Genomic DNA, 24,660 nt, shown 5'->3' with positions numbered 1-24,660 from the left:
CACAGACAAGATACTTAATGTCCGAACTGAAAAACTTTTTTTTTTTTTTTAAATAATAATTAACTTAGAATTTATTGGCAGCAACACGTTGCAAAAAAGTTGGCACAGGGGCATTTTTACCACTGTGTTTCCTTTCCTGACCAAAAAAAAAAAGTCCACTTTGCATCAGTCCATCTCAGATGAACTTGGGCCCAGCGAAGTGTTTCTGGGTGTTGTTGATAAATGGCTTTGGCTTTGCATGGTAGAGTTTTAACTTGCACTTACAGATGTAGCGACAAACTGTAGTTATTGACAGTGGTTTTCTGAAGTGTTCCTGAACACATGTGGTGATATCCTTTACACACTGATGTCGCTTTTTTATGCAGTACCGCCTGAGGAATCCAATATCACGGCGTTGCTGCTTACGTGCAGTGATTTCTCCAGATTCTCTGAACCTTTTGATGATATTATGGACCGTAGATGGTGAAATCCCTAAATTCTTTGCAATAGCTCGTTGAGAAATGTTGTTCTTAAACTGTTCAAAAACTTGCTCACGCATTTGTTCACAAAGCGGTGACCCTCGCCCCATCCTTGTTTGTGAATGACTGAGCATTTCATGGAAGTTGCTTTTATACCCAATCATGGCACCCACCTGTTCCCAATTAGCCTGTTCACCTGTGGGATGTTCCAAATAAGTGTTTGATGCGCATTCTTCAACTTTCTCAGTCTTTTTTGCCACTTGTGTGGATCGAATCGTGCCCAAAGTGCTGTTTATGCTTATTCTCACATTGTCCACACATCAATATCAGACCTCATCCTTCTCTCTCTCGATGGCTGTGGGTGTGGCCGCACGGCGCCGTAAGTCGAGTGGCGGACTCAGTGGTCTGTGGCATGTGCTCAAAAGTCTGGAGCGTGCTGGCTTTAAAGATAATTGCCCAATTTTAGCCAGCTGTCCAAACACTGGCGGATGAGTCCAGCGCGTGGCTGAGCTGCACACGTCTCAGGTTTAACGTTTGCCAGAATCTACCCGGCAACCCGCTTCCTTCCTGCCATCACATGGTATCAACAAGAATGACATTCTATAGAGCGTATCCAATGATGGAAGGAAAAAGGTCCTCACTAGTATGTCCCAAACAAAACATATGAAATGATTTTATTCCACTAGGATTCTTAATAAAACTCTGTGTGGGGTTCCTAATAGAAGTTTAGTGTCATGGGACCAAAATAAACATTATAACTCCAAATGAACCGTACAGTCTTTATAAAATCAAATGATCTATTTACTCCTTTCAGGGTTTTATTTTGGAGAAAAATACTTGTCATATCTCTGTCATCGTTATGTAAGACCCCACACTCACAAAGTCCTGTGAGACACAAACAAACAAACAAACCGTAAACATGACAAATTGGACAATCTGTATCCAAAAGGAGACCCTGAATATGATTGTCCTGTGTAATGAATGACACACATACATACATACATACATACATATATACGTATATATATATTTTATTTTTATTTTTTAAAAATGTTTCTACTGCTTGTCCCTTTCTACATTCATACACTGATGGCGGGAGCTGCCATGCAAGGCCCTAACCACGACCCATCAGGAGCAAGGGTGAAGTGTCTTGCTCAAGGACACAACGGACGTGACTAGGTTGGTAGAAGGTGGGGATCGAACCAGGAACCCTCAGGTTGCTGGCATGGCCACTCTCCCAACTGTACCACGCCGTCCCTATATATATATATATATATATATATATATATATATATATATATATATATATATATATATATATATATATATATATATATATATATATATATATATATATATATATATATATACATATATATATATATATATATATATATATATATACAGTATATATATATATATAGTATATATATATATATACTATATATATATATATATATATATATGTATGTATATATATATACACACACAGTATATATATATATATGTATATATATATATATATATATATATATATATATATATATATATATATATATATATATATATATATCTCCTCCCTCCCCACACCCACACCCACACCCAGACACACACACAAAGCGCACGTCTCTCTTCTCCGGTTTGTGACACAAGAAGAATCAGAACGATGACACTGCAGCGCTTCAATAAAACACACTTTATACTACATAAAAAGTAACGTAAAATAACGCAGTAACGCATCATGTAGTAACGGTAACTGAGTTACTGAATTTGAAAAATAACGCGTTAGATTACTAGTTACCGCCGAAACTAATGCCGTTACAGTAACGTGTTACTTTGTAACGCGTTAGTCCCAACACTGTACATATATATATATATATATATATATATATATATATATATATATATATATATATATATATATATATATATATATATATATATATATATATATGCATGCTACTTTTATTATTTCAAGAGTCTATTTTTGGATTACAAACTATTGTAAAGTTTGGATTGGGTTGCTTGGTTGAAGATTATTTCGAACATGTACACAGTTTCAATATTTATACAACATGGCCGAAAAGGAGTAGGAAGAAGCAAGTCTTGTTTGATCCTACCCTCTTTCACTTCATCCCAATTACTAACACATATTTTCACTCATGGGTTGGAGTTGCTCCATTTTCTTTTATTAGATCAACATTCATTTTAAAAATACATTTTAAAGATGTTTTTAGGCCAACATTTTACATTAAAGTCGGAGAAGCTTTTGTAACCTGTCTTGAAAAATATACCAAATAATACATTAGGAGAATGGTGTTGAATCCAGAATTGATTCCGAACCAAATGGTCACCCCAAGAATCGGAATGGAGTTGAACGTGAGGTGCCCCAAGGTTCTCATGCATGAGGTTCCAGTGAAGAAAGAAACATGGCATGTCTGCTGTGAGGACTTAGGACTGACGTGGATCACCTGAGGACTTTGGTCCTGGTGGGAACTAACCGGGCTGAGATTACTTCCTGGTCTAATTTTTTGGAGCAATGTTTAGCTGAGAGTCCTTAAAGTAGTGGAAGGGTGAAGATCTCACCTCCTCCTGGCGCTCGTCACCTTGCACCAACCAGACCACAGACGCTTGCGGGGAGCGAGGAACACATTCCAGGAAGGTGCTGTTGTTCTCCGCCCCGTAGACCACACGATCCTCCGTCTCCTCCACGTCCTCTGGTGGGGGACACAACATGGTCATGGTGTCAGGCAGGAGATGTTTGTGGGACTGGACTGGACAGCCACCACAAATATTGTGGCCTTGCAGGATCACGACAAATAACCACTTCACATTATTCATCTGGCTCGCCACTTCATTTAAGCAATTTGTGTTCCACCACATCATTTTATCTAGCTTGCCAAAAAAAAGAATTCTACACCTCACATTGTCACCTCATATACCACCTATAAGGTATTTTGCCACTTTATTTGATATGACCCGCCAAATCATCCATTGTGGCCCGCCACATTATTTTACATGGCTTTCCACAATATTTATTGTGGCCAGTCACATCATTTTATTTGGTACGCCACAATATTTGATGTATCCCGCCACATTATTTTATATGGCCCGCCACATCATTTGAGGTATTTTGCCACATTATTTTAGATGGCTTGCCACATCATTTATTGTGGCCCATCACGTCATTTTATGTAGTACGCCACAATATTTTATGTAGCCTGACACATTATTTGATGTAGCCTGCCACATTATTTGATGTAGCCTGCCACATTATTTGATGTAGTCCGCCACTATATTTTAGATGGCCCATCACGTCTTTTTATGTTGTCGGCCACATTATTTTACATGGCTTGCCACATCTTTATCGTGGCCCGTCACGTCATTTTATGTTGTACGCCACATTATTATACATGGCTTGCCACATCATTTATCGTGGCCAGACACAGAATTTTGCCACTTTATTTTATATGGCCTGCCAATCCATTTTAGGTATTTTGCCACATTATTTTATATGGCCCGCCACATCATTTTTGGTATTTTGCCACATCATTTATTGTGGCCCGTCACGCAATTTTATGTCGTACACCACAATATTTTATGTAGCCTGCCACATTTTTGATGTAGTCCAGCACATTATTTTATATCGTCCGCCACATAATTTTTGGTATTTTGTCACATCATTTATAGTGGCCCGTCATTTCATTTTACGTGGTAGGCCAAAATATTTTATGTAGCCTGCCACATTTTTTAATGTCGTCCGCCACATTATTTTAGGTATTTTGCCACATTATTCTATATGGCCTGCCAAATCATCTATTGTGGCCCGCCACATTATTTTACATGGCTTGCCACATCATTTAATGTGGCCAGACACGTAATTTTATGTTGTACGCCACATTATTTTAGATGGCCCACCACATAATTTTAGGTATTTTGCCACATTATTTGATATGGCCCGCCAAATCATCCGTTGTGGCTCGCCACATTATTTTACATGGCTTGCCACATCATTTATCGTGGCCAGACACATAATTTTGCCACATTATTTTAAATGGCCTGCCACATCATTTTAGGTATTTTGCCACATCATTTTTGGTATTTTGCCACATCATTTATCGTGGCCCGTCACGTAATTTTATGTGGTACGCCACAATATTTTATGTAGCCTGCCACATTTTTTGATGTAGCCCAGCACATTATTTTATATGGCCCGCCACATAATTTTTGGTATTTTGCCACATCATTTATAGTGGCCCGTCATTTCATTTTACGTGGTAGGCCACAATATTTTATGTAGCCTGCCACATTTTTTAATGTAGTCCGCCACATTATTTCAGATGGCTTGCCACATCATTATTGTGGCCCGTCACGTCATTTTATGTTGTACGCCACAATATTTTATGTCGTCCGCCACATTATTTTAGGTATTTTGCCACATTATTCTATATGGCCTGCCAAATCATGTATTGTGGCCCACCACATTATTTTACATGACTTGCCACATCATTTAATGTGGCCAGACACGTAATTTTGTGTTGTACGCCACATTATTTTAGATGGCCCGCCACATAATTTTAGGTATTTTGCCACATTATTTGATATGGCCCACCAAATCATCCATTGTGGCTCGCCACATTATTTTACATGGCTTGCCACATCATTTATCGTGGCCAGACACGGAATTTTGCCACATTATTTTAAATGGCCTGCCACATCATTTTAGGTATTTTGCCACATCATTTTTGGTATTTTGCCACATCATTTATCGTGGCCCGTCACGTAATTTTATGTGGTACGCCACAATATTTTATGTAGCCTGCCACATTTTTTGATGTAGTCCAGCACATTATTTTATATGGCCCGCCACATAATTTTTGGTATTTTGCCACATCATTTATAGTGGCCCGTCATTTCATTTTACGTGGTAGGCCACAATATTGTATGTAGCCTGCCAGTTTTTAATAGAGTCCGCCACATTATTTTAGATGGCCCGCCACATCAATTATTGTGGCCCGTCACATCTTTTTATGTTGTCAGCCACACTATTTTATGTGGCCTGCCACATCATTTACGAGGCTGTTTGACATTTACATTTGCCTATTCACTGTTTCACGTGGCCCTCAATAAAAAGGAGTTGCCTTAAGTAGTGGAGTCAAACAGGCAATGCATCAATTTGAAGATGAATGCTAAATGTTTCTAAAAGTAGAATTTAAGTTCAAGCAAATAGCAGGCTTGGAAAAACTTAGGGCCAGGACACAAATTGGGTTGTGGACCCTTTTTTATGGGGGCCACATATTGTCATGGTAAAGATAAGTAGCAGGTGTGGCTGTAGGCAACCTCCTGATGCATTTTTTTAAATCAAGTCTCCAAGATGGCAGTAGCTGCAGCCTAAGTGTTGCAGAAGTCATCCTTCTCCACTTTCTCATGCACTCTGAATCATTATGAACTCCTAGTACTTTACCACCAAAGTTCTGGTCCAGACATTGCAGCGCCGGGTTCCCGTGCCTGATGTCCTGTCGGCGGTAGCGGCGCTTGCTGCCGGGCACGTATCGAGCGCAGGAGGCGCCGTCCCAGGCGCAGTAAGGGTCTCTGGCCAGGCAGCACTCGGCGCACGCCTTCCCATAGGTCTGGCAGCGATGCAGCTTCACCTGGGCCACGCCGGCCCCGGAGCCCACGTACAGGGCTTGCTGAGGAGAACAAGGGCCCAACAACTAAAACATTTTGATCTTTTTTTTTTTTCAAAACCATGACCATTTTTTTTAACCTCAAGTTTGGTCCCAAGCACCCAGAAAGCTCTCAGTTAAAAATTAGTCATATTTATTAGGTTTTTAAATTGTTTTTATTCAACACTTTAATCTCTAGATCAACTGTTCATTTAAAGTTATTTATTTTTTTATGTTTTATGCCCTTTCTGTCAAAACGCTGTTTTTATGGCAAAAGCACAAAATATGTGACATGTGTTTTTTGTTTTTTTTACTATCAACACTGTCTTAGTGTATTATATTTTTTATTACTTTTTCATATTTTTCTTGTTTGTTTTATGCACTTTTCGCCAAAGAAAACACACAAAATATAAAATATTTTCTATATATTCTTTTATATTTTATTACTATCAACACTTAGGTCTAGTATAATTTTGTATAACTTTTAATTTTTGTTTGTTTGTTTGTTTTATGCCCTGTTTGTCAAAGAAAACACAACGTATGCAATATATATACATATATTTTTTTTAAATTATTATTATTATTTTATTTTCTTTACTGTTTTTTACTGTAAACCTGTAATTTTTATTCTTTTTTTTCAGGTTTTTTGTTTGTTTTTTTATGCCATTTTTGTCAAAGAAAACACAAACATATGCAATATTCCTGTTTTTATTTTACATTTTTTACTATCAACACTTAGGTCTTTTATAATATTTTATTACTTTTTCATGTTTTTTGTGTGTGTTTGTTTTATGCCCTTTTTGTCAAAGAAAACACACAAAATATGCAATATATACTGTATAAATATATATGTATATGTATACATATATATATATATATATATATATATATATATATATATATATATATATATATATAACTTTTTTTTACTATAAACACTGAGGTCTATTACATTTAAAAAAAAAAATTTAATACTTTTTTTGTTTGTTTGTTTAATGCCTTTTTTGACAAACAAAACTTAGTTTATTTTATATGGCAAACACAATATTTTCTCCAAATTTTGAAGTAATTAAAGGCTTAAATACTACAGGTCAATAATTCATAACAACATTGATTTTGAGTCATTATGTTTTGAGTGATGAAAGTTTTAAAGACAAAAACAGCCTGCATGGCAGCTTTGTGTCAACATTGCAACTTTTTCTTGTTACATTTGCTCTTTTATTCCACTTTTATGTTTTTTTCCCAATAGTATTTTTGGCTGCAATGCCCCCGGGCCACACTTTAGACATCCCTGCTCTACATAATAGGATTTTGCACAAAAAAACTATGGTTATTAGCAAAAAGAACCAACATGAAGTCCTAATGTGGTAAAGTTGGCTGACAGAATGTTTTGGAGGGAAGTGGACTTACTCTTTTCACGGATATGTCCAGCGATGTGATCGGCGTGGGCACCTGCGGCGACAACGGCACGCTATTTAGCGAGTGTGAGGAGACATGCGGTCTGCGTGGTGAGAGACACATACTTTGAAGACTTGGAGCTCCTCCAGGGTCACCTCTTCTGTTTCCAGGCTGTTCCCAGCATGCAGTGCGATGACTTTCAACACACTGCCAACGTCTGAAACACATTAATATTCATTAACACGCTGTAAAAAATCAAGTCGAATCTATATTCACAATAATATTAACACACTGTAAAAAATCAAGTCAAATCTATATTCACAATAATATTCATTAACACGATGTAAAAAGTCAAGTGCAATCTATATTCACAATAATATTAACACGCTGTAAAAAATGCAGGGTCAAATTCTGCTGACTTAGACTTGGTTTTACACCAAATTTCTGTAAATAGGAAAAGGGTACCACTGTTTTTGTTGTTTTACTGCCAGTCTTTTTACTGTACATTTTTAAGTGTTTTTCACTAAGCTGTCAGTTTTTTTTTGTTTTTTGTTTACCGTAAAACCTATGGTCATTTTACAGTGCTTTACTGTAAATAGAATAATAGTTTATTAATTTTTACACTTAATTTCGGTGTCTGAGCTGACATTTTTTTTTTTTTTTTAACTGTAAAATTGACGCTGGTTTTAACGCCGTACTTCTGTAAATTTAAATAAAAACAGTACCGCTGTTATTTTTTGGTACAACTCTGGCGACTAAGCTGCCATTTTTTTTCATCGTAAAATTTATGGTGGTTTTTTTTACAGTAAATTACTCTAAATATAAAACATTTTGCCAGTTTTTTTTACTGTAAAATTCACGGTGGTTTTTACACCAAAATTCTCTAAATTAAAAAACAGTACCACTGTTATTTTTTCGCTTAAATTCTGGCAACTTAGCTGCAATTTTTTTCTTTACATAAAATCTATGGTTATTATTTTTACGGTGTATTACTGTAAATTCAATGTCGGCACAATTTTGGCGATTGAGCTGCCAATTTTTTAGTTTACCGTAAAATTTACGGTGTTTTTTACACTGAATTACTGTAAATAAACAAAAAACAGTGCCACTGTTACTTAAAAAAAACAATGTGACACTATTTTTCTATTTTCAGTAAAGCACTGTAAAAATAACAACCGTAGATTTTACAGTAAAAAATAAACTGGCAGCTCAGTTGCCTGTATTTTCAAATGTATGATCGTTATTTTTACAGTACATTACTGTAAATAGGAAAAGGGTAGCAGAGTTATTTTGACGATAAAAATTGGTCGATCGAGTTGCCAGTTTTTTCACTGTAAAATGTATGGTGGCTTTTCCACTAAATTACTGTGAATTATAAACCAGTACCACTGTTATTTTTATGGTAAAATAGCTGCCTTTTTTTTTTTTTACTGTTAAATCTACGGTCATTGTCTTTACAGTACATTACTGCAAATAGAATAATGGTCTCACAACATTTTTTACAGTAAAATTCTAGTGACTGAGCTGCCAATTTTTTTTTACTGTAAAATTTACAGTTGTTTTTACACTAAAATTTTGTAAATTAAAAAGAGTACTACTGTTATTTTTTCGTAAAAATTCTGGTAACTGATCTGCCATTTACTTTTTACTATACAATATACGGTTGTTATTTTTACAGTGTATTGCTGTAAATGGGAAGTGGGTACAATTGTGACGATTGAGCTGACTTTTTTTTTTACCGTAAAATTTAGGATTGATTTTACACTGAATTACTGTAAATTTTAAAAAACGGTGCCACAGTTATTTAAAAAATAATAATGTGACATTATTTTTCTGTTTACAGTAAAGCACTGTAAAAATAAAGACCGTAGATTTTACGGGAGAAAAACCTAAACTGGCAGTTCAGTCGCCGGTCTTTAAAAATGTTGGTCGTTGTATTTACAGTAAATTACTGTAAATATGAAAATGGTACCTCTGTTATTTGTACGATAAAATGTAGCCATTTTTTTTTTACTGTAAAATTTTTGGTGTTTTGTTACACCAAAATTGTGTAGATTAAAACAGAGCACCACTGTTATTTTTTCGGTAAAAATTGAGCTAACAGTTTTTTTACCGTAAAATTTAGGATTGATTTTACACTGAATTACTGTAAATTAAAATACAGTGCCACAGTTATTTTGAAAAAAATAATGTGACATTGTTTTTCCGTTTGCAGTAAAGCACTGTAAAAATAAAAAGACTGTAGATTTTAAGGTAAAAAAACAAACTGGCAGCTCAGTCGCCGGTATTTTAAATTGTGTTCCTTATTTTTACAGTAAATTACTGTAAATATGAAAACAGTACCTCTGTTAATTTTACGATAAAATTTTGCCATTTTTTTTATTGTAAAATTTACGGTAGATCAAAATTCTGTAAATTAAAAAACAATACTACTGTTATTTTTTTCGTTAAAATTCTGGTAACTGAGCTGCCATTTACTTTTTACCCTAAAATTTACGATCGTTGTTTTTACAGTTTATTATTGTAAATGTAAAGTCGGTACAATTGTGGTGATTGAGTTGACAGATTTTTTTATGCTGAATTACTGTAAATTAAAGAACGACACACAGTAATTTTTTTAAATTAATGTGACATTATTTTTCTGTTTACAGTAAAACACTGTAAAAATAAAGAACGTCGATTTTCCGGGGTTAAAAAAAACTGGCATCTCAGTCGCCGGTATTTAAACATTTTGGTCGTTATTTTTACAGTACTACTGTTATTTTTTCAGTAAAATTCTGGTAACTGAGCTGCCATTTTCTTTTCACCATAAAATTTTGGTTGCTATTTTTACAGTTAATTACTGTAAATATGAAAATGGTACCACTGTTATTTTTACGATAACATTTTGCCTGTTTTTTTTACTGTAAAATTTACACTGGCTTTTCCACTGAATTACTGTATATGATAAAACATTATCACTGTTATCTTTTTATTATTATTATTTATTTTATTTTTTTTACAGTAAAATCTACGGTTGTTGTTTTACAGTAGGTTACTGTGATTGGAAAAAAAGGTTAGGAGAAACTTTTCCCCAGTGTATCGACTGATTGCAGTCTTTTACCCGTGCTGATGAACATGACGTCATACTGGCCGTCCTCGGCCTCCACGCGGTCCACCACGATCTGCTTGAGCCTGTAAGGAACGTTGGCCTTGACCAGAACTGGCTGGCGCAGGGCGGGCTGCACCGGGCGCCACATAAGCGGGTGGCCACGGGCAAACTGAAGCACGGAGTCGGGGAAGTCTTTGGTGCTGGCGAACTCACTGCCGGGCTGGTTGGTGATTTTACTCGGACACTGGGGGAACAGCGGGAGAAAAACATTAGCGTTAACCTCTGTGGCTGTAGGCAACCCCCTGGGAGTTTTTACTCATTGTACAAGATGGCAGGTCAACTACCGCTACACACGCTTCAAAGTGTTGCCAGCGCTAATAATGCTGAGCCTGCAGTTTTGCCATTGACTGCTAGCTATTAGAACATGGCTTTTGCAATATACTCATTTATGTTTCCCTTCTTATCCACTCCAAATCTTCATTAATGTTTGTTTAAAAAATAGCTTCTTATGTAGTGTTTTCAAATTTAAGTATAGTAGGCTATATATAGGCTACTAGGAGCTACACCACATCTAAGCACACAATAGCACACAAGCTAGCCATACCTAATATTAATCTAACAATATTGCAGTGTAAAACATTTGTCAATACAAACTACTGCATGTTACTTACAAATATAATGTCTCCAAGGCATATCAGAAAGTATCTAGGAACAAACGTGTCCGCGCCATTCCACTTACTACAGTTTAACTCAGTGAATGTATGTATGATTCCTGATAATACCTATCAGATCGGCCAATACTCAAGGTACCAAGATCAATATGATATCAGTAGTGAAAAATTGTATCGGGACTAGGGATAGGTACCGTTCACATTTTTAACCGATACGGTAGCAATTTTTGGTACCTGGGAATTGATACCCATACTCAATGGTACCAGTTTTTGGTACTTTTGTGTGCATGGAGGTTTATTTGTATCTTTATTACGAAAGCTTTTATTTGACACTGAATTTATGCGACTGCATTTTTTTTTAAATACACTGAATTTTTTTACACTGAATTTGTATACAGTGAACATTTTCTACACACTGAATTTTTTTAAACTAAATTTTTGTACACATAATTTTAAAACACTGAATTTTTGTACACTGAATTTTTGTACACTGAATCTTTTACACTGAATTTTTTTAGACTGAATTTTTTACACTGAATTTTTTCACACTGAAATTTTAGGGGTGCACAAACAATTGCTTCACATCTGAATCGCAATCCTCAAATCGATACATAATTTTTAAAAATGAATAATTCTTCCTTTTTTTTTAGCTACCAAATATATATATATATATATATATATATATATATATATATATATATATATATATATATATATATATATATAAATATTGTTTTTAATTAAAAAAATTATATTACTAATATAATATACAATATTATAATAAATATTTTCTAAATAAATGTGTGTGTATATATATATACCAGACCTGGGCATTCTGCGGCCCGCGGGCCGCATCCGGCTCTTTGTACGTCCCTGTCCGGCCCGCGTGAGGCCAATTATAAATTACAAAATAAATTTAAAAAAGTATCTATTTCGAGTGTGCAATACAACGGTGCTGCTTTTGTTTTGAAAAGCGTTATTTGTATTACGTGCGCGCAGCGGCAATCACAAATACAAAATAAATAAAAAAAAAACATATTTGTCGTGCGTGCAATACAACTGTGCGGCTTTTATTTTGAAAAGTGTTATATGTGCGTATGTCCTGTGAGGGAAGGCGCACAGCGACAAGTGATGCCCGGTTATCCCCGAGACGCTAAAAAGAGAAAAGTTGATGACGAATGGCGTGTTTTAAAAAAGACATGGACTGCCAAGTAAAGGTAAAGCCGTGTGCTTATTTGTGGTACACACGTTGCTGTCTTTAAAGAATATTGTAGCGGCTGGCTACGGGGTGTTAGCCAATGGCTTTGGCTTGGGGGCGGGACTTCTGGGGAAGTGAGGGAAGTGACGTTGTTGACAGGAAGTGTTGGTTCGAGTTTTGCCGGGAAAGGAGATAGACGCATGTTGGAGCTGTTGTGTACAATAAATGCAAGATGACTGAAGAAGTCTCTGAGCCTACATTCCTGAGATTATTACACTGGTGTCAGAAGTAAAACCGACGATTTTCGGAAGAGACTTTGTCGCGATAAGGACACGCTGCGTATCGCGCATTAGCAAGTTAGCTTCAGTCTGTGAGTTAGCTAGGACCGCAAGCCGTTTAGCATGTTTAGCTCCGGTGAGCATAAGTTTAAAGTTGAGCGGGATGACGCTGTTTTGGAGCGGGTGACCGTCGAACAGCCGCGCTCCTGCTCACACACGAGCGGCTCGTCAGCCCATGAGGACGTAAAGATGTCGCCGCTGCCGCCGCAGCCCACAGCTTCCCCGCACGGCGCGTCCCCCCCACCGTCTGCTGCCTCAGTGAAGACGCCAAAATTTGCCGGTGGATCAGATTGGGAGGCGTTCCACGCTCAATTTGAACTGTTGGCGGACGCTAGAAGGTGGGAAGAAAGGGACAAAGCATTGCAATTGGCTTTGTGTCTGGAGGGAGAGGCTCTTTCGTGCCTTCTGCTGCTGGACCCTGAACAGCAGCGGTGCTACACAGCCCTGGTGGGGGCGCTCAAGAGGAGGTTTGGGAGATGGTCTCAGCCAGCGCTTTTAAAAACTGAACTGAGAGGGAGGTGCAGGAAGCCTGGCGAGCCACTCCGGGGGCTCGCTAATGACATTGAGGGCCAGGTGCGCCGTGCATATGGTCACCTGCCTGCTGATGCACGGAATGAGCTCGCAACTGACCTGTTTGTTGGAGCCATTACTCCTCCTGATCTGCAGGTGCAGCTTCAGCACCCGAGGTCCCTGCAGGAGGCACTGGAAGCTGCCGTGGAGAGGGAGATGCTGAGGAGTGCAGCTGCAGCCGGGGAACTGGAAAGTATACCCCATCCAGTGAGGGCGGCATCGTCACACCCGTCTAGCGACGGGGCTCCGGCTTGGGCGAAAGAAATTACCGAACTGCTGAGGTCGGTGACTCTGCAAAGTCAACGTGGCCCGCGCCCCATGCAGGTCTGCTGGGGATGTGGCCAACCTGGACACTTTCGCAGGGAGTGCCCTGCCACTCGTCGTGAGCCGGGAAACGGCGCCGGGCCCGCATAGTCAGGGGTATGCGGGCCCCTACGTCCACCGCAGACCCTGACTCGCCAGCCCAGGCTCGTCAAGCAGGGGAAGGAGCACATCAGCACAGCCAGGGGGGAGGGGCTCCATCCCCCCCAGAAGCAGACGACGACTCGCCTTCTACTCCTTCTTCTCGCTTTCGGGCACCCGGAGGAGCCCAGCGGCACAGCCAGGGGGGAGGGACCCCAATCCCCCCCAGAAGTAGATGACAGCAGTGTGCCACCTATGGCGGTGGGCTGGACACGGGGGGGGGGGGGGGAAGTGGGGGCTCCTGCCATGTTGCTGTCTCTGTCCAGGGGGTGCCTACCGTGGGTCTGGTGGACACAGGGTCATCGGTAACGCTTGTAAGACCGGACGTTCTTCCCAGCAGTACACCACTTGAGCCCACAGCAGTACAGCTACAGTCACGGGCCAGCTAGCTCCTATGGTGGGGAAGGGGTTCCTGTGGTTGTGCGTGGGGGGAAGCGAGTTCGCCACCTAGTTTGGGTGGCAGACGTGCAAGACTGCTGCATCTTAGGGCTGGACTTCCTCCAAGTCACTGGGTGCCTGCTAGACATGGGGAGGGGTACACTCAACTTCCCGGGGGGCCCTACAGTTGCCATGGGTACCCTAGTTCCCGGGCCCCTGCCCGTTTCACCGCATGCCTCTACATTCTTGTTGCCTCACACCTCACCTAGTTACTACCCCTGCCCTCGCCCTGTCTCCCTTCAGCCAATGAGGGGTCAGACAGAGCTGTGTATTACCCGGGGATGCCGGCCCTGGGCATCCCTACCCACGGGCCCCCACCCGCAGCCGGCACCCCCGGTCATAGGGGGAGGAGTGTGGAGAGAGGAGTACAGGGACTTGGAGAAACAGCAACAGGAGCAGCTGAAACAGCTGCTGGTGGAATTCCAGGGCAGCTTTGCAATGAACGAGAGTGAAGTGGGAAGAACCCACTTGGCAGAGCATGTCATAGACACTGGCTTGGCGCGGCCCATCAAGTGCCACGCACGCCGCATCCCCCTCGCTCGACAGCAGGTATGCGACAAGGCCGTAGATGACCTGCTGCGGGCCGACTTTATTGAGCCGTCCGAGAGCCCCTGGGCGGCACCTGTGGTCATGGTCGCCAAGAAGAAGGCTGGAGATTGGCGATTCTGTGTGGATTACAGACGGCTGAATGAAGTGACCACAAAAGACTCTTACCCCCTCCCCCGTATTGATGAGTCCCTGGACCTAGTTTCCGGCTCCTCGTGGTTCACCACTCTGGACCTTAAAAGCGGGTATTATCAGGTACCCCTTTCTCCTGAATCTCGCCCTAAATCTGCCTTCTGTACTGGCCGGGGCTTGTGGCAATTCAAAGTCCTCAGTTTTGGGCTCTGTAATGCCCCCGCCACTTTTGCCCGGCTTATGGACAAAGTGCTGGCTGGTATTTCCCGTCAAGAGTGCCTGGTGTACCTGGACGACATCTTGGTACATGGGCGTTCTTTCGAAGCAGCCCTGGGGTCCCTGAGGAGAGTCCTGGAGAGGATTCGAGCAGCGGGCCTTAAACTGCACCCCGAGAAATGCAGTTTCATGCGGCGGGAAGTAACTTTCTTGGGACATAAGCTGGGGGCAGATGGCATTGGCGCCATGGGAGAGAAGGTGCGGGCTGTGAGAGATTGGCCCGCCCCTCGGGACCAAGGACAGCTGAAGAGCTTCATTGGGCTTGCCTCGTACTATCGGAGGCACGTGCGGGGTTTTGCCACAATCGCCGCGCCCCTATATCGATTGCTGGAAAAAGGCAAAGACTTTGTGTGGTCCGAAGGGTGCCAGGAGGCATTCTGGGGGCTGAAACGGGCCTTGTGTGAGGCCCCGGTACTCGCCCCACCTGACCTCGCCCTGCCCTTCTTACTGGACACTGATGCCAGCGGAGTGGGGGTGGGGGGTGTACTTGCACAGCCGTGGCAGGAAAGGGAAAGGGTGGTGGCATACCTCAGCCAGAAACTCAACAAGTCTGAACGGAACTATTGTGTCACCCGCCGAGAACTCCTGGCAGTGGTGCTCTCTATCAGACACTTTAAATATTACTTGTGTGGCCTCCCCTTTGTGATCAGAACTGACCACTCTGCCCTCCAGTGGCTAATGACTTTCCGGGAGCCGGAGGGGCAGGTTGCCAGGTGGGTGGAAGAGCTGCAAGGATACAACTTTAAAATAGAACATCGGCCAGGTGCTCGCCACTCCAACGCGGATGCGCTCTCGCGCCGGCCGTGTGCAGCAGACGGATGTCGGTACTGCGAGCGCAGGGAAGCCCGGGAACAAGAGCGGCGGGCAGAGGGCGCTGAGTGTGCGGCCGTCAGTCAGGCTGATGACGTTGTCTGCGGAGAACTACAGACTGTGACGAATGCTGACTGGAGGCGCACGCAGGTGGAGGACACAGACCTTCATCCTGTTTTGCAGTGGGTAGAGGCTCGGCAGCGCCCGCCTTGGGAGGCGGTGGCACCATTCTCTAAGGCTACTAAGGGCCTGTGGGCCATATTTGACTCATTGCGGGTGTCCCAAGGCGTGTTGCAGCGGGCATTTAAGGCCGCGGCCACGGGGGAAGAACAGTGGCAGGTGGTGGTGCCAAAGGGACTGCAAGGGGCAGTGCTTAAGGCAGTGCATGGGGGAGGTGGGTCTGGACATTTCTGGGTCGCCAAAACACTCAAGCGGCTGCGACAGGGGTTCTATTGGGGTCGGCAGAAGAGAGATGTGGAGGACTTCTGCCGCCGCTGTGACCCTTGCGTTGCCCGCAAAGGCCCCACTGGGCGCTCACAGGCACCGCTCCAACAGTTCCCAGTGGGGTGCCCCATGGACAGGGTGGGGATTGACATTACAGGGCCGTACCCACTGTCTGACAAGGGGAACCGCTATGTCCTTTCCGCCATAGACTATTTCACCAAGTGGCCAGAGGCATACGCCATTCCCAACCAGGAGGCAGAGACCATTGCTGATGCCCTGGTGGAGGGCATGATAGGTCGGTTTGGCATCATGGCATCTCTGCACAGTGACCGAGGCACAAACTTTGAGTCCCGGGTGTTCGCGGCCTTGTGCGAGCGCCTGGGCATTCACAAGACCCGCACTACCCCATTGCACCCTCAGAGTGATGGGTTAGTGGAGCGGTTCCATCGCAACCTGGGAGACCAGCTCGCCATTGTCACCTCCCGCCACCAGCGTGACTGGGACCAACACCTACCACTGGTGCTGATGGCGTGTCGCTCTGCTGTCCAAGAATCCATGGGGTGCACACCGGCGCTTCTCATGCTAGGGAGAGAGATGCGCACACCAGCAGAGCTGGCCTTTGGCCGCCCACCGGATGCCCCGGCCTTCGCTGCAGGGCCAGAGTACGCCAGGAAATTACAGGACCGGCTGGACTCAGCCCACAGTTTCGCTCGGGAGCAGCTGCAGGAAGCTGGCATCAAACAAAAGCGCTACTATGATGTGACGACCCGAGGAAGGGACTTCGCGCCAGGCGAGTTGGTCTGGGTCTACAATCCGATTCGGAAGAAGGGCCGCAGTCCCAAGCTGGACAGCAAATGGACAGGACCCTGTAAGATACTCCAGAAGCTGGGAGAGGTTGTGTATCGTGTCCAGCTCCCCCCCCCCCCCCCCCCCCCCCCCCGGGGAAGGAAGGTGGCCCTCCACAGAGACAGACTCGCCCCCTACCGGGGGGGTCCCCCTTCCCTTGCCTCGGATACACAGGTGACCTCTCCCTTGCCCGCCCAGCCCTTTACCAATACCCCGCTTACGCCCCAGGGGGAACCAATTTCCCCACTCCCCTCCTCCCCCTCCCCCTCCAGCTCCCTCCCGAGGACTGGCACACCCGACCCAGCTGTCCCACTGCTGGGAAATGGAAGAGAGCGGCCGAGGCGGATGAAGAGGCCTCCGGACCACTTGCAAGACTTTGTGGTGTCCTTAGACTGAAGGGAACGGGGGTGGGGGTATTTGTGAACCCGTTTTTGTGTGATGTGAGGATTATGTTGTTTACACTGTTTTGTTTGCACTAATGGGTTGCTCTGTTTTACATGCTGCTATGGTATAAAAATATAAATTATAAATTATAAATATATATATATACATACATACATACATACATACACACACACATATATATATATATATATATATATATATATATATATATATATATATATATATATATATATATATATATATATATATATATATATATATATATATATATATATATATTAAATATAAATTATAAATATATATATATACATACATACATACATACATACATACATACACACATATATATATATATATATATATATATATATATATATATATATACACATATATATGTATACATATATACATACATATATATATATATACATACATACATACATACATATATATATATATATAAAATATAAATTATAAATATATATATATATACATACATACATACATACATACATACACACACATATATATATATATATATATATATATATATATACACACATATATATATATATATATATATATATATATATATATATATATATATATATATATATATATATATATATATATATATATACATATATACATACATATATAAATATATTTCTCTCTATGTTTTCATGTAAATGTTATCACATAAAAAATAATTATTTTGAAGGTGTGGCGGCATTTATCCAGCAATGGCGGCGCCCCACGATCGTTTACATGTAGGGGAAACCATTTATACACACATATATATATATATATATATATATATATATATATATATATATATATATATATATATATATATATATATATATATATATATATATATATATATATATATATATATATATATATATATAGTTATTGTACAACAATTAGTTTTTAAAAAGACGCTTGAACTTTACAAACCGGCAACTTGTTTTGAAAAAGTTTCATGATAATTATTACACCAAATAATACATTGCAATAACGGGTTTAATCGAAAACTGTGTTGAATCTAGAATTTATCATCCATTCAAATCTGTGAGGAACGGCAGATCGAATCGAGTATCTATGAATCAAACTGGATCAACAGATTCATTTTATTTACCGTATTTTTCGGACTATAAGTCGCAGTTTTTTTCATAGTTTGAGCGGAGGTGCGACTTATACTCAGGAGCGACTTATGTGTGAAATTATTAACACATTACCATAAAATATCAAATAATATTATTTAGCTCATTCACGTAAGAGACTAGACGTATTAGATTTCATCGGATTTAGCGATTAGGAGTGACAGATTGTTTGGTAAACGTATAGCATGTTCTATATGTAGAACATGCTATACGTTTACCAAGAAGCTATCATGTAACATATATGTTATAGTTATTTGAATGACTCTTACCATAATATGTTACGTTAACATACCAGGCACGTTCTCAGTTGGTTATTTATGCGTCATATAACGTACACTTATTCAGCCTGTTGTTCACTATTCTTCATTTATTTTAAATTGTATTTCAAATGTCTATTCTTGGTGTTGGGTTTTATCAAATAAATTTCCCCCAAAAATGCGACTTATACTCCAGTGCGACTTATATATGTTTTTTTCCTTCTTTATTATGCATTTTCGGCCGGTGCGACTTATACTCCGGAGCGACTTATACTCCGAAAAATACGGTATTCAAAACACTCCACATGTCTGGCACAAGGGCTAAAAGCGAGATGAACGTGATACTCCTTGACGGAAAAAGGCTGTTAGACGTGACACAAAGAAGCGATAACGACCAAAGGTCAGGCAACCAACGAAGAAGATCCCATCAGAAGAATACTTGCATGCTAGATAAACAGCCAGGGTTAACAATCCATGTCTGCTTTTCATTCTGACGGCTAAATAAGGAGACGTGATGGACGAGTCTTAGCCTCCAGCTTTAATCTTTTAGGACGAGGAACCCAATAAAAAGAACAGAGTGTTGCCAAAGAAGTAAGCCGTCGGAATTCTGACTGGTGCTTAAACAAACACGCCAAATGACTTGTGGTGGACTAATATTTTTATCTTTGATTTTTTTTTTTGAAAGAGAACAGATATGAATGCCAGCTGCACATTCCTGTTAATCAGCAGAGTGAACACTCAGCGATTTCTGTCGCTCTCGCGTGGGATTCATACGTTCAAAAGTTCCCACTCGCTCCGCAAACAAGGCTTAATGAGCGGCGTGTGATTGCGGGTGCTTGTGTTGGAAATTAGGACAGGCTCCAAGGCAGGGTTGTCCAAGGTGCGGCCCGTTTTTATACTTATTTTTTTTACACTGAATTTTTTTACGGTGAATTTTTTACACAGAATTTTGTTACACTGATTTTTTTTACACTGAATTGTTTTACACTGATTTCTTTACACAGAATTTTTTTACACTGATTTTTTTTTTACATTGAATTTAGGGGTTCACAAAAATATGGATTCATATCTGAATCGCAATCCTTAAATCGATTCATAATTTTCAAAAATTAATAATTCTTCCATTTTTAGTTACCAAATATATATATATATATATATATATATATATATATATATATATATATATATATATATATATATATATATATATATATATATATATATATATATATATATATATATATATATATATATATATATATATATATATATATATATATATATATACTTTTTATTTTTATTTTTTTGCCTTTTTTTTTTATTAAAAAAATAATATTAATATTATAATAATAATAGCTACATTTTTAACGGCGCACGGTGCAATCGATAGCATTCTAATATTAGCATTTTGCAGAAAAACGTCAAATATTTTTTTACTTGACAAATTATACCTGTTAGCATGTTAGTGTTAGTATGCCATATTTTTAGCTAAATTTGTACGTATATACCTCAGTATGCTATAATAACATGCTAGCATTTTTTTAAAAAATCCAGGTAAACACCACAGAGTATTAGATTTTGGTACTTGACGCAAGTTAGTTTGCATTTTAGCATTCTAACATTAGCATCATAGCTTCTTTTAGCTAATTTGGCTGTCGTATATTTTAATATTTCACTAATTTTAACTGTAAGCATGCCATTGTCAGCATGTTAGCATAGTACTGTTAGCGTGCTATGTTGCTGTTATATTTCGTTGCTTGATGCTATCTGGCTAGCGCGCTAATTGTTAAAGTTTCAGCTCGGATTTGAATCTTCAGCATTCATTTTCTATTGTACTGGTTTTAAAGGTGAAAACTACCAAAATGGCCACCACATCCTTTGATTTGTCAGTCTGTGGACCTCAGTGGAAAAGGTTTGGTCACCCCTGCTCTGAATGAGCACAGCGACTATACGTTAACTTTACCGATATCAGGCTTTTTCCACACCACATGTGACAAAACATTATTATTATTGGAGCTATGAAAGGTACAAGCGGTAGAAAATGGATGAATGGATGGGGTTATGATGCGAGATAAGGTTAGATTTGTATCAAGAAACTCGAAAAAACTATTTACGTAGAAATTGCGTGTGGATGTTCAAAAGACAAAGTTGAATTGAAATGCTACCTGCTAGCGCGCTAGCAATATAAGTAAGAACTCTTACTTATAAAAAAAGACTCTTAAGTCTTTACCTGTCAAATAAGCACAACAAGCTAGCCTGAAATTACTGAACATTTAACTCTGTATGTGTATACCTGCAAAATGTGCTTAAAATCTAGTATGCTAAGGTTAGCATGCTAACAACGCAAAGTCAAATAACAAAATGTGACTCTAAGGGGTATACTTGCCAAATTAGTTAAGAATCTATTATGCTAACAAGATAACATAACACAATATGACTCTGAGGTGTATACCGGCAAAATGAGCTAAAAAGCTGGCATGCTAAAGTAAACATGCCAACAGATAACATACATAATATGACAAAATATTCGGCGCTGAGGTAGATACTTGCAAAATTAGCTATAAAGCTAGCATGCTAACGTTAACATGCAGACAGTTATATGTGAAATAACAAAATATTTGACTCTGAGGTGTAGGCCCGCAAAATATTTGACTCTGAGGTGTATGCCTGCAAAAAGTGCAAAAAATCTAGTATGCTAAGGTTGACATGCTAACAACACAAAGTTAAAGGCCTACTGAAACCCACTACTACCGACCACGCAGTCTGATAGTTTATATATCAATGATGAAATCTTAACATTGCAACACATGCCAATACGGCCGGGTTAACTTATAAAGTGCAATTTTAAATTTCCCACCACACTTCCGGTTGAAAAAGCCTTCGGAGGATGACGTATGCGCGTGACGTAGCCCGGGGAACAGAGGTATGCCTTCCCCATTGAATACAATACAAAAAAGCTCTGTTTTCATTTCACAATTCCACAGTATTCTGGACATCTGTGTTGGTGAATCTTTTGCAATTTGTTTAATGAACAATGGAGGCTGCAAAGAAGAACGTTGTAGGTGGGATCGGTGTATAGCGGCTGGCTGTAGCAACACAACAAGGATTACTCACTTGGATAGCAGACGCGCTAGCCGATGCTAACCGGCCACCGCACGGACGATCGGGTGAAGTCCTTCGTCGCGCCGTCGATCGCTGGAACGCAGGTGAGCCCGGGTGTTGATGAGCTGGGCAGATGAGGGCTGGCTGGCGTAGGTGGAGCGCTAATGTTTTTATCATAGCTCTGTGAGGTTCGGTTGCTAAGTTGCTAAGTCAGCCTTAGCGTCGTTAGCAACAGCATTGTTAAGCTTTGCCAGGCTGAGATCTATTAACCGTGTAGTTACATGTACATGTTTTAATAGTATTGTTGATCTTCTGTCTATCCTTCCGGTCAGGGATTTATTTATTTTGTTTCTATCTGCATTTGAGACAGATGCTATCACGTTAGCTCATGCTAAAGAGCTTCGTTGATGTATTGTCGTGGAGATAAAAGGCACTGAATGTCCATTTCGCGTTCTCGACTCTCATTTTCAAGAGGATATAGTATCCGAGGTGGTTTAAAATACAAATCCGTGATACACAATAGAAAAAGGAGAGAGTGTGGAATCCAATGAGCCAGCTTGTACCTAAGTTACGGTCAGAGCGAAAAAAAAAAAGTATTTCACTCCATTCTAGTCCGTCACTCTAACGTTCCTCGTCCACAAATCTTTCATCCTCGCTCAAATTAATGGGGTAATGGTCAGAATAGCTCTAGCTGCGTTGAAAACAATAGGAAAATATGAGGGAGTGAACAACTGACAACGTCACGCTACTTCCGGTAGGGGCAAGGTTTTTTTTTATCAGAGACCAAAAGTTGCGAACTTTATCGACGTTGTTCTATACTAAATCCTTTCAGCAAAAATATGGCAATATCGCAAAATGATCAAGTATGACACATAGAATGGATCTGCTATCCCCGTTTAAATTAAAAAAAATTCATTTCAGTAGGCCTTTAAGTAACAAATTATGACTCTGAGGTGTATACTTGCAAACTTAGTTAAGAAGCTATCATGCTAACAAGATAAAGTAAAGTAACAAATTATGACTCTGAGGTGTATACTTGCAAACTTAGTTAAGAAGCTATCATGCTAACAAGATAAAGTAAAGTAACAAATTATGACTCTGAGGTGTATACTTTCCAACTTAGTTAAGAAGCTATCATGCTAACAAGATGAAGTAAAGTAACAAATTATGACTCTGAGGTGTATACTTGCCAACTTAGTTAAGAAGCTATCATGCTAACAAGATAAAGTAAAGTAACAAATTATGACTCTGAGGTGTATACTTGCCAACTTAGTTCAGAAGCTATCATGCTAACAACACAAAGTCAAGTAACAAATTATGACTTTGAGGTGTATACCTGCCAACTTAGTTAAGAAGCTATCGTGCTAACAAGATAAAGTAAAGTAACAAAATATAACTCTGAAGTGCATACTTGCAAAATTAGCTAAACAGATAGCATGCTAATGTTAGCATGCAGACAGTATTCATATGTAAAATATCAAAATATTTGACACTGAGGTGTAATCCTGCAAAATTAACAAAAATGTTAGCATGCGGGCAGTTCTCTCCCCCCGCCAAACTGGGCCTACACCCTCCCTCCCGCCCTCTCTTCCTATTGCACACTCCTTACATACTTTGCTGTGAATGTGACCTATGCTTTTTGAGGTGCTCGAACTACTCCAATAGATCAAAGAAAGACAATTTTGTTTGGCTACTTGATTAGAAAATTTCCAATACAGTATTGTACTTATTACACGCCAGTTGTTTGATCGTATCGTGCATCCTGGTTGTGGTTTTCATTAACACATTTGGAGGTGTTGAAATCGCCATGTAAAATCCCTAATGCTAATTGGTAGCATGTGTATGGCATATCCAATGAGAATTAGCATCGAGCTAGCACTTTTTGAAAAGTGGAGCCTTTATGACTTTATGACCATCTGGTCATAAAGTTGTCTGGTAAAGTTCCCCAAAATTGTAGACCATGGTGTCCAATGTCCATATTGCCATACTATTACGACCCGTGACCTGTTATTATCATCTTATCTCTACAAATTAGTTTGCATTATACAACATGACCAGCAAACGTAGCAACATATTCTTTTGTTCATTTATTTTTAAAATGTTTGTATTTGTTTTAAAAAAATTTTAGCAAAATATTCCTAATTACGATTCAATATCTATTTCAAAGAAAAATGAGAAAAGCGACTCACCACTCCTGGTCTTGGGTAAGGGACACGGCCCTCATAGGCCCCCCACTGGTAGTCCGGGCCCTCTTTATGGGCAAACGGCCCGTTAAAGGCCTCTCTGATGTCGGCCATGCGATAAACGCACACGGCAAAACCCTGGAACACATTACTGTAGGGGAGAGGAACAATGACATTTAAACACGACTATATATATAATGCAA

General features: G+C 40.1%; 1 protein-coding gene across 1 annotated transcript in view; it reads right to left on the bottom strand.

The window, feature by feature from the left end:
- The window catches only part of sema3bl (sema domain, immunoglobulin domain (Ig), short basic domain, secreted, (semaphorin) 3bl), a 225,655-nt gene that overhangs the window by 11,843 nt on the left and 189,152 nt on the right, over positions 1 to 24,660 (bottom strand). Inside the window, 6 exon segments of the mRNA XM_062057997.1 lie at positions 3,045 to 3,175; positions 5,923 to 6,148; positions 7,535 to 7,576; positions 7,648 to 7,739; positions 10,626 to 10,857; positions 24,464 to 24,608. Of these exon segments, the coding sequence (XP_061913981.1) occupies positions 3,045 to 3,175; positions 5,923 to 6,148; positions 7,535 to 7,576; positions 7,648 to 7,739; positions 10,626 to 10,857; positions 24,464 to 24,608 (868 nt within the window).

The sequence above is a fragment of the Entelurus aequoreus genome, linkage group LG01 (genome assembly GCF_033978785.1).
Source record: "Entelurus aequoreus isolate RoL-2023_Sb linkage group LG01, RoL_Eaeq_v1.1, whole genome shotgun sequence".
Lineage (NCBI taxonomy): Eukaryota > Metazoa > Chordata > Actinopteri > Syngnathiformes > Syngnathidae > Entelurus > Entelurus aequoreus.
The sequence above is the reverse complement of the archived record's forward strand: the minus strand, read 5'-3'. Positions and strand labels throughout refer to the sequence as shown.